Consider the following 13,738-nt stretch of genomic DNA (forward strand, 5'->3'; position numbering starts at 1 on the left):
TTCAAATGATCGAGTGATAAAAAGTCAGTCTTTGTACCAAAAAAACAAAAAAAAAAAAATGTCATAGTCTAACTGACTTTTTATTGTTTCAAGAATCAGATAAATTCAAATGCAAATAAGTGGTAGATAAAGAGTGCCATAGAAATATTTCATATATATATATATATATATATATTCCATTCAACCATTTGGCTCTTGATTTAGGACCCACTTCTAGAGAATTTCCATCGTTGAATGGAATTTTAAGCTCAACGCGTTAGACTATTTCAATATCCATTCCCAACAACACTATATGTATTCCTTTAATTTATTAATTCATATTTTATATATTGTAGCTGACTCCTTTCTTAGGAGAGAAGCCTTAAACCTCAGATATATATACACACGCATTTCTTTCTTTCTTCTTTCTCATATTTAGGTTCTGACTTTGTCTTATGATTATTACCTGTAAAATTCTCGAAACATCAAATTAATGGCGGAAACACTTACAGAAGATCAGATTGCAGAGTTCCACGAGGCATTTTCCATGATCGACAAGGACTCAGATGGTATGGCTTTTTCTTTCTTTCTTTCTTTCTTCTTCTACTGTATATATACATGATAAGAATAATAAAAGTGATTAGCTAGGTTTAACAAATTAATATTGCTTTAGGGTTCATTACAATGGAAGAACTAGCGGCAATTATTCAATCACTGGACGGGCATCCTACAAAAGAAGAAGTTCGAGAAATGATAAGTGAAGTAGATTTTGATGGAAATGGGACAATAGATTTTCAAGAGTTCTCGAACATTATGGGTCGTAAAATGAAGGTTTAGTTCTTTTCTGTTTCTAATCTTTAAATTTGTAAAAAGTGAGAGACCAGTATTGGCTCTCTCATTCCCGTATATTTTATGTTTTTCTTACTGTGATTCTTGCAGGAAAATGTTGCTGAAGAGCTAAAAGAAGCTTTCAAAGTCTTTGATAGAAACCAGGATGGATATATATCAGCCAATGAGGTAACTATATTTAATCTACGAACAAAAATTGAATTACAAATTATTAGCTTTGCATTTACTTTGTTCATATATATATATATATATATATATATATATATATATATATATTGTGACTCAATTCACGGTGCATCTCACGATTTATTTCCATGTTTCAGACCTTCGATGAATCTAATTCATGTTATTTATTTAAGTTTTGAGTATGTTGCGGGTATCATTTATCAAACTTAGTTTTCGACTACGTCAAACATTCATTTGGTGTTAGGAGGAGTCTACGTTTGAATGACTTCCTCAGTTATTCATAATAATCTCATTTTCTCCAAATTAGTTACCTAATTTTTTTTTTTTGACAAAGCAAAAGGTTAAATGAAAGTTATTTTTCTTTTATTTTGTATTTTTTTCACTGGTCCAATTCAGTGAAGACTGTTTTCACATTTACATGAAGTGAGGTTTTGAACAGTGTGTGATGAGTTGATGTATCGTTTCACTTTTGACTTGGTTGCAGCTGAGGCAAGTGATGATTAATTTGGGAGAGAGATTGACAGAGGAGGAGGCTCAACAGATGATAAGAGAGGCAGATTTGGATGGTGATGGCCTTGTCAGTTATGAGGAATTTGCAAGGATGATGATGGCTTTCTAGCTAATCAGATAGTTGTATTCAAAAACTACATATACAACAACATTTCATCACATGTACATCTATATTTGACTTTGTTAGAATACCAAACTAACTTTTTTTTTTTCTTTTATTATGTTGGTTATTATATATAATTATCAAATAATTTTTTTTTATTCACTAGAAAATCCAACAGATCCAAATAATAAAATGCGTTGTTCTCTACTTATCTCAACAAATTAAATTGATGAAAATTCTTATAGTCGAAAGAATTTGAAATTGAAAATTTTCAGTTTCAACATTAAAAAAAAAATATCAATCACACCACGCTCAGTTAACTCAAATAAAGCTTTATTGAATTAATATAAAAATACGTCAAATTCATGGTAACATGTGTTTATTTTATATAAAAAATAATTTTATTTCCATGATTTTAAATCTCTGAATTAAAATAATTGTTTATTTTATATATAAAATTAAACAATTGTATTAACATTCCACGTACAGGCAATGGCTCACTTTTTAGTTTTACATTTAACATTCGGCTGCTTTTGACTAGCACATCCACAAAGACACCTAGAAGCCTTCTCAAGTAACAAAATGAGTAGGCCCAAAAGGCCGAAAACAAAACAATACAGTTAACGTTCTTTCATGTCGTTTGGGGAATTCAAATGCTATCTGCGCTTGAAACAACCAACAAGTGACAAAAGCCAGTCCGCGTAACCTGGTCGTTCTGTCGTTTATGTCGCAAATTTAAGTAAAATCGGCGCTTCAATTTCCTCAGCTCACTCAACATGGATTCCTCCATGCCCGAAAACCTCGATGAGTACTCAGCATCCACAACCACCATCAAATTCGATTACCCAATCCCTCTTCTCCGTGGCCCCATACTCGCCGGCCCATCCGACGATCCATCATCCGGTCCGTACGTTCTCGCTTTCAGAAACCCCCAATCCTGGGCCGCGGCCTACAAGATCTGTGAGTCCAGAATTATCGAGCAGTGCGAAGGCGGAGCAAGGATTGGTTGCGCCATAAGCGCGTCAGAGAAGTGTAAGCCTCCGTGGTGGCACAATTTGATTGGAAGGAAATTACCCGACTTGAAGGAGAGAGAGAGATGCGAGGAACGCGAAATGGAAGGCTGTTTGGCTGCAGCGAAAGAGAAGTGCGTGGGATTCGCTAAGGATAAGTGTTCAACGCCGTTCAGGGAGGCGAGAATTGCAGTTGGAGAAGGGGCGGTGGGGAAGAAGACGATGAGGAAATTAGTGTGTTTGGTATCAATGCCGCAGAGGAGCAAATGGGTTAGTTTGCTTGGGTTTAACAAGTGTGAGTTTGGAATTACAAATTGTAAGGCTAGTGAGTTACTGGGCCCTGATCCAAACTATGAATGATTTTTTAAGCATAAGGTAGTTGCAGAAGAAAGTAAAAGTGATGGTAGTAGCTATGGCCATTTTAAAGAGGTATGTCTTGTCAAACTTAACTTGTTATTTATGTAGAAAATCTTATTGATGCCAAGCATGCTGAAACGAAGAATGTTTAATTTTGATATTCGATGGCAGAGCTTCTTGGATTTGATTAATTGAATCAAAGTCTACCAGAAATTGGTTAAATTCTAGAAATTATGATGCTTAGAAGTCTCATTCTGCACATTAAAATTTTTTTGACCTGTTGGAGGTATTGGGTATATTATACTAATTAGGATTTCTATTTTCAAAAATAAAATTTAACATCCATATATTTTATGATCTTCCAATTATATGGTACTTTTACTAATTTGTTAATTTTTCAACTACAAAAAAGATGAAAAATGAGAAGTGAAAGAGTAATTTTTGAATATAAAATTACATTTCTTGGATTATTTTGACTTACTTTTAGTTGATTAGAAGAAAAAGTATACAAACTTTAACAGAAAGAATATATAGTTGGACAGTTACAAAGTAGAATAACCATTAAATTACTTTTTAGAGATAGAGGTCTTAGCTTTTGTAATATGCTGTAATACAAATACTTTGATAAATTATTCCAATCACCAATTTCAGTTTGGATGCTGTTATTTGCACTACGCTATTTTTCTTTTCTTATTATAATTTTTTGGAAAAATCTCTTGAATGAGTGAGTTTTTGCCTTTGGTTCTAATTTTTATTTTGATGCTTTAAGCCTTTAACCATTGATTGACAATAACTCAGTCAAACTGGCAAACAAAAGCTTTACCATCATACTATTTTGAGAAGTGCAGACAGATAATAGATTTGTCGTTTTGACACCATCTATACAGTTTTTGGGCATTATCTTCTGTCAAAACTGGGCCCATATTGCATTGCAGCCAACTAAAACAGCCTTGCGCCTTGTTATTTATCCAATTATTTCCATTCTGACTAGTTAGGTTTTGAATGTGCTATTCACATAAGCCTGAGAACCTACAAGCCCAACTCCTACAATTTTTCTGCTTAAAATTGCTGTGATCCCTTCCTTCATTATCCCGCAAGAGAAGCCCAAAGCATTCTGAAAAGAACATTTGTAAGGTAGGCAGTAGACTAGTCCTAGCGGTATCTTCTTTTGATGATTGAAGCTTGGTGTCAAAAATCAATTGCAACTGCAGTGTGGAGTGGGTTAGAATTGGAAGTTGACATTGTTGTATGAGTTAGTGAAGTCTACTCTAAACCAGTTGGACCGAGTTTTGCTAGATAATTATAAAATCAAAGTAAAAAATCCTATTTAAAAGTCAAAATCCGGTTGAACCGAGTCAACCTGGTCCAACCACGACCCAGTAATGATGCCGGTTCGATGTCTGGTCCGGTTTTTAAAACATATGATACAGACTCATTTATTTTCAATAAAAATATGAGTCTTTTATTTGGAATTACACCATCACACTTTGATATTTCAATTTATTTATTTATTTTTCTGAAGGCAAAATTTGGAGTTAAATACTCTGAATTTCTAAGAAAAAAATTATTCAATCCTTTTATATTGCACAGAAACGATACGGAAAACAACATTTAAAATATAAATTTACATGGGAAAAAAAGTATTTTACACAGGAAAATGAATACCGGAAAACAGTTCCGAAACGCGGAAACGTCCATATCTTGGAGTTTCCGTGCATCATAGATCCTTTATTTATTTTTTTGAACTATTTATGCCTTGTACTAACATTTATAAATAATTAAGTTCAATTTAGAAAGTCTACAATGGTGTGATATTACACATGTGATGACAAAAGAATTACATATGAATTGAATGGTCTTTTTATAATTTTATTCATTTTTAAATATTTTACATGAAAGTTCTTTATTCAATGCTTGCGTTGTGGTTGTTGATGTTGTGCAAGTGTTCACATGCTTAAACCTTCATAACTAATCAGAATGTTTATGAGATTAGTTCTGTTCTTGCTCATGGAATTTAACTTTAATCTTTAAATAAAAGCAGTCATCTTTAATTATATTTTTATAAGGTCAGTAGCTCACTGTTGTTGAATTCTGATAGAGATTTAATCAAATAAAAAATCTAGTTGAATTTGTATTGGAAAACAAATGATGATGTTTAAGTGATTATACTAAATTTTAACCATATAGATTAAGTGATTTTAGACTTTTCCTTTGTAGAGTGTGGTTATGAATAATTTAGATTAAGCTTAATTGGACATTAGACACCTCAGCATAGACTTTAAGTTATGGTCTTTAGAAAAATTGCATTGAAATTTCATTGCTGCTTATGTTTCCATTATTAAATTTAATTGACATGATTCTTTGATACAGAAACATTTAGCTTTTAGCTGATTTTCGTAGACAAAAAGCAGCCCATGTTCTTGGACAATTAGAGGAGTTTGTTAGCCCCTTTTACTGAAAACAGGGGCAGACAGAACAGGACCACCTTACCCTCGTGGGTGGGGCTCTGGCTGCCACAAATTTTTGAAAATACAATTGCCTGTCACAAATTCTACTGATATTTTTAAAAATACTATATGCAAATTAACTCTCAAATATTTAAAGTTTAGCTCTTTTTTTTTTTTTTTTTTGACTTTTCATATTTATAATATAAACAAAGTTTAACACTACAATACCTCTCATATATCATATCAATGATGTCGATTTTTTCAAAAAGAATGACTGATTATTAAATTATTTGATGAGTTCAGAACTCAGAATGTAAAACCCGTGATCTTTGAAAGTGTCGTTGGAATTTTATGGATTGGGAAGGAGAAGTTTCAATGACGGCTATGACTTGTAAAATTTGTAATTTAGGAGCAAAAAGTGGGCGACTCCATTAATTTCTTTCCAGCACATTGTCGAAGACAAAGTTGATGGCGATGTGGTTGAAAGAGGAAACTTACAGGAAATTCTATCAATCGTCAATTCCAATAACTTGTTTTGCTCTGGAAAGTGATTTCATATATACTGTTTCAGTTTCGTAATATTTGTCATATTTAAAATTTCACGTCTTTTAAGAGAATTATTAAATTTGTCTAAATTATAATAAATTATTGAGTAAATTAACTTTATTACTTTTAATTTAATGTTAATGTTCTAATAACTATTAAATTGAAGTAATAAATTATTGATTATATACAAAAGGTAAACATGAAACAAAAATATTTATTACTCATTGAAACTATAAATGTGACATATTTTAAAATAAACTAATTTTTCAAATGTAACAAGTATTATGAAACGAAGGTAATAAATATATAATTTTAACACTGAGGGAGTGATACATAATTGTATATATTTATAAAATAAATGCCAAGAAAAGTGCGGATGTGATTGGGTGTGCTCCCTCTTTTTCATTTTAATAATATTTTACTTTTTCATAAAAATTAAAAAAATAATTTGAATATGTTGATTTTTTAAAAATACGTTATATAATGTCTAAGTGGCTTTTTTTTAAATTAAAATTCTCTATTTAATTTTACTATAAAATTAAATCTAATTTTATTTCATATTAAAGTATCGTACTTCCATTTTATTTTTTTTATGTTTTGATATGATGAAAAATTTTTAGTTTTATATATAATAAAAATTTTAATTTAACTATAATTAAAGTAATGATAAAAAATAAATGTAAAACTAAAAATAATTACACCTACAAAATATGGATAAAATTTAAAAATATATATTAATATACTCTCAAAATCTTGAATGATCACTTAAAATAAAATAAAGTAATTACTATTAAAGTGGAACGCAATAAGTAACTTTCTAAATTTTTAAAATTATTATCAAACAAAGAGCAATTGATAAAAATAAAAAAAAAATTATTTTTAGTCTGTAATATTAAGCGTGGGTTATTAAAATTGGGGATAAATAAGAAAAGAAAAGCGTAACAATCAATTTGACAGAACGAGTCTATTTTAAAAATATCAATCGATAATATTTCAAAATACACTAAAATCAGGACAATAATGTACTTCTAAAATCGGGAAAATTATTATTTCATCTCTGAGGTTTTACATAATTATTTAAGTAGTTCTCGACATTTATACATATATTTATAACGTCCTTGAGGTTTGCCACCGTCATATTAATTGGTCCTTCAGTAAAAAAAATACACTTTTTCCATTAATTTTGAGAAGAAAAGACAAAATTATCCTTTGGAAAAATAATTATTTCGTCCTTGAGGTTTTTCATAATTATTAAGTAGTCCCCTACATTTATACAAATATTTATAACGTCCCTGGGGTTTACTTCTGTCATATTAATTAGTCCTTCCATGAAAAAAATACATTTTTCCGTTAATTTTGAGTGGAAAATACGAAATTATCCTTTATAAGTTTTCATTGACGCTGTTATTAATCATTTTCCTCTAAAATACCTGAAATTCACATTTTCACCATTTTTCTCAACCCAACGCGGTCTTCATTGCCACCACCATGTCAATGAAAACTATCATCTCCATAACCAGATCATCACCAAAACTAAAACTCAATCAAGCCATCATCACCCTTCATCCATTTATCTCCTTCTCCTTGATTAGAGGGTTTAGGTTAGTTTAGTCATTCTATTAAAAATTAACAGCAAAAAGTGTGTTTTTTGGACGGAAAGACCAAGTAATATGACGGAAGTAACCTCAGGGACGTTATAAATATTTGTATAAATGGCGGGGACTACTTAAATAATTATGGCAAATCTCAACAACGAAATGATTATTTTTCCTTTTAGTTTTGTTGGTGATCTAGTTATGGAGATGGTACTTGACAGAGACACGGTGGTGGCAATGAAGACCGCGTTGGGTTGAAGAAGATGGTGAAAATGTGAGTTTCAGGTATTTTAGAGGAAAAAAATTAATAATAATGTCAATGAAAACTTATAAATGATAATTTCGTCTTTTCCACTCAAAATTAACGGAAAAAGTATATTTTTTTATGGAATGACCAATTAATATGACAGAAGTAAACCTCAGGGACGTTATAAATATTTGTATAAATGTAAGGGATTACTTAATAATTATGGCAAACCCCAGGGATGAAATAATTATTTTTTCAAAGGTTAATTTCGCCTTTTCTTCTCAAAATTAACGGAAAAAGTGTATTTTTTTTATGAAAGGACCAATTAATATGACGGTGGCAAACCTCATGGACGTTATAAATATATGTATAAATGTCGAGAACTACTTAAATAATTATATAAAACTTCAGAGACGAAATAATAATTTTCCCTCTAAAATCAGTCGAATAGTAAATTTAATTTTTATATGCAAAAATTGACCTCGGAATATCTCAAACTATTTCTACAAAAAAATTGTACTGTTGCTACATTAAAAGTGCTGATGGCATATCATTATCAAAGCTTGTCGGTCATTGCAGAAACAACATTCACATTATGATTGTCTTCGTCGTTTTTTTTTTTTTTTTTTTTGGGATTGCTGATGTCGTAGAGTGCACGGCGGGGAAGCTCAAATCCGGCCAGGCGGCATCCAATACGTCTGTGCAAATGGGTCCGAAGGTATACGGACAACATTAATTTTCAAAAACCATTGATGTTCTCGGTCTTTCTACCACTTGAAAAAAAATATCAAATTTCTGAAAACGCCATCCACAGAAAAATTTATACAGAAATTTCAAAGTATAAATCTTTTAAAATTTTATACAGAAATTCAAAAAAAAAAATTAATTTTTTCAAATTATAGCAAAATTAACTATGATTTAATTAAATTACTATTTATCTTAAAATTAATGTCGTGAAGATAGTTATTGTATTTAATATAAATAAAGATAATACTAGAAAAATATCGCTTATTATTCTTTAAAATAATTAAAACGATTTATATTTTAAAACAAAACAAACACCCAAAAATGATTTATATTTTGAAAAGAACGAGTAATAACAATTGTTGAACGACAAATTATAGGGAGAAAAAATATATTTCTTATTTTTACTTTGACACTAATTTCATAAAGTAGAAACAGTCACTAATAAGAGATTGATTGAAGTATTAAGCCAGTTCAATTCTCTTAAGGATGATAATAATAAGTGTTGATATATTATATGAGACTTTTACCTTTTGCATATATTAAATCACAAAAAATTGTAATTAATTAAAACTTAGAGTTGGATTTTATTTCATAGATTGAAATCACCAAAAATATCTTATAAAAACTTCAAAAAAATAAAAAGAAAAAGCATTTTTCATTAATTCGGTTGGTTCAACAGAACTAGGCAGATACTTTGGGTGTGTAAAAAGTTCAAAAATTGTTTCCTTTTGTTTGGTGTTTCCTTTCATTTCTCTTCTGTTTTTCTTTGGCCATCAATCATGGACATTAAATACAAAGAGTTGGGCGGTGAAATGATCCAAACCAATTCTGAAAGGGCAAAAAAAAAAAAAAAAAAAAAAAAAAAAGGAAAAAACCCAACTTTCAAGCAATCTGTAAACCGCAAGTTATAGTATTACAATAATGTAATAGAGTAAATTTGTGATCTTTCAAGCTGAAAATAAATAAATAAATTTTCTAAACGCAAGTCAACTTGAAAACGCGTTTGCCCGCCTCTCCAGCTTCCCGTTTCCTTCTTCTGTCCACGTCAGTCGTTTTCATCTATTCATACACATCGACTATTACGCGGCAAAAAAACTGGCCATAGAAATCTTTCAAATGTTCAACGAATCTAGTACTAAATACTGTACGGAAATTTACTTATTTAAACTGAATTTACAGTATATTAATGAATCAAATTAATTAAAATGAAAATATTTTTTATTATACACAGGAAAAAGATAAAATAAAAATATTTTTAAAAAATTTATATTTTTATTATTTGATCTATAAATGAACGAACCGTAAGTATTCTCTGTTGTAGTAATTTGCTGTTAGAAAGAGAAAGAAAAAGAACAAGAAAACAAACATTTCCTGCTTAGTCATCGTCTCTGGCAAATAAGTGCCCTGAATTCCAATTGCAACAATAAAAGAAAAGAGAATTTTTAAATAAATAAATAAATAAAATAAAACCTGTACCGACTTAGTTCTTCTATAAAACCCTTCTTGCTAAGTTCATATAGAAATGAAATTCTAAACCAGTGCTTTCTTCTCTTACTAAGAAATTAATAGTATTTCTTCTCAGCAATTTCCAAAAATGGCAAGCTTTAATCGCTCTCATTTTGATTGCAGCAAATTGCTTACCAATACCCTCAACAAAGCTCAAAAAAGATGGCGTATTGCCTATTTAACAATTTATTCTGCCCGTGCAATGCTTTCTCTTGTAAGAGAGATAATTAAAATAGAAAGAAACAGTTATCATCACTCAGGTATTCTTCACAACGTTTCCTATACAGTATTAGATGTAGAGCCACCAATCAAATCCCATAAACATGTGGCGTCAAGTTCCTTCACTCCTGATATTGATAAGAAAAAACTTAGCCAACTGGTAAAAGAGAGAGAGACTGAAACTCTCCATCAATTTGGGGGAGTTGAAGGTGTTGCCACCGCTCTTGGGACAAACACAGAACAAGGAATCAATGGCGATGACCGTGATGTTACTTCACGGCGTGATATGTTCGGTTCTAATACCTACAATAAACCTCCTCCAAAAGGGTTTTTATTTTTTGTTCTTGATGCATTTAAAGATACTACTATTCTTATACTCCTTGTTTGTGCTGGGCTTGCTCTTGGTTTTGGCATCAAAGAGCATGGAGCAGAAGAAGGTTGGTATGAAGGAGGAAGCATTTTTGTTGCTGTTTTTCTAGTCGTTGTTGTCTCTGCTCTTAGTAACTTTAGGCAAGAGACACAATTTGATAAGCTATCGAAAATAAGTAGCAATATCAAAATTGAGGTGCTTAGAAATGGACACAGACAACAAATCTCCATATTTGATATTGTAGTTGGAGATGTTGTTTACCTGAAAATTGGAGATCAAATTGCAGCTGATGGCTTATTCTTGGAGGGTCATTCCTTACAAGTCGATGAGTCGAGCATGACTGGAGAGAGTGAACATGTGGAAGTAAATTCCACCACGAATCCCTTCTTGCTTTCTGGTTCAAAAGTTGCAGATGGATACGCTTTAATGCTCGTTACATCTGTTGGAATGAATACAGCTTGGGGTGAAATGATGAGCTCAATTACTCGCGATTCCAATGACCGAACACCCTTACAAGCTAGGCTAGATAAACTAACCTCTTCTATTGGGAAGGTTGGCCTTTCAGTTGCTTTTCTAGTTCTTGTAGTCATGTTAATTAGGTATTTCACTGGAAATACAAAAAATGAAAATGGGCTTACAGAATTCAAACGAGGTGAAACAGGTACGAGTGATGTGTTAAATGCTGTTGTAAGCATTGTAGCTGCTGCAGTCACTATTGTGGTTGTAGCAATTCCAGAAGGTTTGCCATTAGCAGTCACACTAACACTAGCTTACTCTATGAAGAGAATGATGAAAGACCAAGCCATGGTTAGAAAGCTTTCAGCTTGTGAAACCATGGGCTCGGCCACAGTTATTTGCACTGACAAAACTGGCACTTTGACATTGAATCAGATGCAAGTGACCGAGTTTTGGCTTGGTCAAGAATCTATTGATGAAGCTTCTTACAAAGGAATTGCTCCAACAATTCTTGAATTGTTCCACCAAGGAGTCGGTTTAAACACAACAGGTAGTGTCTACAAACCAGCATCAGGATCTGTACCAGAGTTTTCAGGTAGTCCAACTGAAAAGGCAATTCTCTCATGGGCTGTTTCTGAGCTGGGTATGGATATGGAAAGAGTGAAGCAAAGTTATAAAATTCTCCATGTTGAAACCTTTAATTCAGAGAAGAAACGAAGTGGGGTTTCAATTAGGAAATTGGAGGACAACACTATTCATGTACACTGGAAAGGAGCAGCTGAGATGATACTAGCAATGTGTTCAGATTATTATGAGAGCAGTGGGATGGTAAAATCTATGGATGAAGGTGAAAGAAGTAAAATTGAGAGAATAATCCAAGGCATGGCGGCTAGCAGCCTCAGATGCATTGCTTTCGCTCACAAGAAAATTACAGGGGAAGAAATGAAGGATGAAAAAGATGAAAATTCACGCCAGAGGGTAAAAGAAGATGGCTTGATCTTGGTAGGAATAATTGGTCTCAAAGATCCATGTCGACCTGGAGCCAAGAAAGCTGTGGAAATTTGCAAGTCTGCTGGAGTAAGCATTAAAATGATAACCGGCGATAATGTTTTCACAGCAAAAGCCATAGCTACAGAATGTGGCATACTGGAGCAAAATCACCAAGTAGACAGCGGAGTAGTGGTAGAAGGTGTTGAATTTCGCAACTACACACATGAGCAGAGAATGGCAATGGTTGATAAGATATGCGTAATGGCAAGGTCATCGCCCTTCGACAAACTTCTAATGGTACAATGCTTGAAACAAAAAGGAGAGGTTGTTGCAGTAACAGGAGATGGTACAAATGATGCACCTGCATTAAAAGAAGCTGATATAGGATTGTCTATGGGAATTCAAGGCACAGAGGTTGCAAAGGAGAGCTCAGATATCGTCATTTTGGATGATAATTTTACGACTGCGGCCACGGTGTTAAGATGGGGACGATGTGTCTATAACAACATCCAGAAATTCATCCAGTTTCAACTAACTGTCAATGTTGCAGCTCTTGTAATCAACTTCATCGCAGCAGTTTCTGCCGGAGAGGTTCCCTTAACAGCAGTACAATTGCTATGGGTAAACCTGATCATGGACACGCTTGGAGCTCTAGCCCTAGCTACAGAAAGGCCTACTGATGAGCTAATGCAAAGGCAACCAGTAGGCCGTACGGAGCCTCTCATAACAAATATAATGTGGAGAAACCTTCTAGCTCAAGCTCTATACCAGATAGCAATCCTCTTGACTTTACAATTCAAAGGCGAGTCCATATTTAATGTGAGTCCAGAGGTAAATGATACAATTATATTCAATACGTTTGTGTTTTGCCAAGTATTCAATGAATTCAACGCAAGGAATCTGGAAAAGCAGAACGTATTCAAAGGCATTCACAAGAATCATCTATTTCTAGGAATTGTGGCCATTACTATAATTCTTCAGTTTGTGATGGTGGAGTTCCTAAAAAAGTTTGCTAGTACAGAAAGATTGAATTTGCTACAATGGGCAGTCTGTGTTCTAATCGCAGCTGTATCATGGCCAATCGGTTGGTTTGTGAAACTCATACCGGTACCTGAAACACCCTTGTTCAGCTATCTGAAGAGACCAATATCAAGCTTCAAACTGGCCTTCCATAGAAAATCCTCTTCCTCAAGGCCTAGAACTAAGTGCGAGAGAGTCTAAAAGAATTTGGAATAGCTCAAAGAATCTGGAATTCATTCTCTTCCACAAAAGAAACAACCGGTGATCCAGCCAGAAGAGTTGATGCACCATATTCAAAACTCACAAGCATCTGCCTTGGCATGATCTAACGAATCTGGAACTCGATTGAACAAAAAAGGTTAAGTCTTGTGAAACCGTAGCGTTGGCGAAAGCCGGGGGTTCTTCCTGGAGTCCTGTCATGATCGGTCACAGCTGCCCTGCCCGTATGGTTGCTAACTAATTACTTATCAAGAATTTGTCAGTGTCTCGATAGACAAATTCTTTTTTGTACTTTTTAGATTAGAGTAAGAGTCTACCGTAGAGTTTCCTTATGCATCTATGTACTGTACACAATTCGTATAAAAAAAATAATCTTGTATTC

The 13,738-nt window shown here is 32.7% G+C and overlaps 3 protein-coding genes across 3 annotated transcripts; all 3 read left to right on the forward strand.

Annotated features, from left to right (window-relative positions):
• The first annotated feature begins 334 nt into the window (after window positions 1-334).
• Window positions 335-1,741, forward strand: LOC105649925 (uncharacterized). Its single transcript, XM_020685438.3, has 4 exons — window positions 335-548; window positions 653-810; window positions 919-996; window positions 1,499-1,741. Exons 1-4 carry the CDS (start codon window positions 473-475, stop codon window positions 1,631-1,633), a joined length of 447 nt encoding a protein of 148 aa, XP_020541097.1. The 5' UTR covers window positions 335-472; the 3' UTR covers window positions 1,634-1,741.
• A 409-nt stretch (window positions 1,742-2,150) lies between these two features.
• On the forward strand, window positions 2,151-3,154 carry LOC105649926 (uncharacterized). Its single transcript, XM_020685714.3, has one exon. The coding sequence runs from the start codon at window positions 2,404-2,406 to the stop codon at window positions 2,995-2,997; it is 594 nt and encodes a 197-aa protein (XP_020541373.1). The 5' UTR covers window positions 2,151-2,403; the 3' UTR covers window positions 2,998-3,154.
• A 6,913-nt stretch (window positions 3,155-10,067) lies between these two features.
• Window positions 10,068-13,738, forward strand: LOC105649927 (ATPase E1-E2 type family protein / haloacid dehalogenase-like hydrolase family protein). The gene has a single exon (XM_012236765.4). It carries the CDS (start codon window positions 10,171-10,173, stop codon window positions 13,336-13,338), a length of 3,168 nt encoding a protein of 1,055 aa, XP_012092155.1. The 5' UTR covers window positions 10,068-10,170; the 3' UTR covers window positions 13,339-13,738.

This window comes from Jatropha curcas, chromosome 5 (assembly GCF_041381405.1).
Source record: "Jatropha curcas cultivar XTBG-Jc1 chromosome 5, XTBG_Jcur_1.0, whole genome shotgun sequence".
Lineage (NCBI taxonomy): Eukaryota > Viridiplantae > Streptophyta > Magnoliopsida > Malpighiales > Euphorbiaceae > Jatropha > Jatropha curcas.

Coding starts and splice junctions, on each gene's coding strand:
- LOC105649925 (XM_020685438.3), top strand. CDS start 473: ATGGCGGAAACACTTACAGAAGATCAGATTGCAGAGTTCCACGAGGCA. Junction 811..918: donor TTATGGGTCGTAAAATGAAG/GTTTAGTTCTTT, acceptor TGATTCTTGCAG/GAAAATGTTGCTGAAGAGCT. Junction 997..1,498: donor GATATATATCAGCCAATGAG/GTAACTATATTT, acceptor ACTTGGTTGCAG/CTGAGGCAAGTGATGATTAA.
- LOC105649926 (XM_020685714.3), top strand. CDS start 2,404: ATGGATTCCTCCATGCCCGAAAACCTCGATGAGTACTCAGCATCCACA.
- LOC105649927 (XM_012236765.4), top strand. CDS start 10,171: ATGGCAAGCTTTAATCGCTCTCATTTTGATTGCAGCAAATTGCTTACC.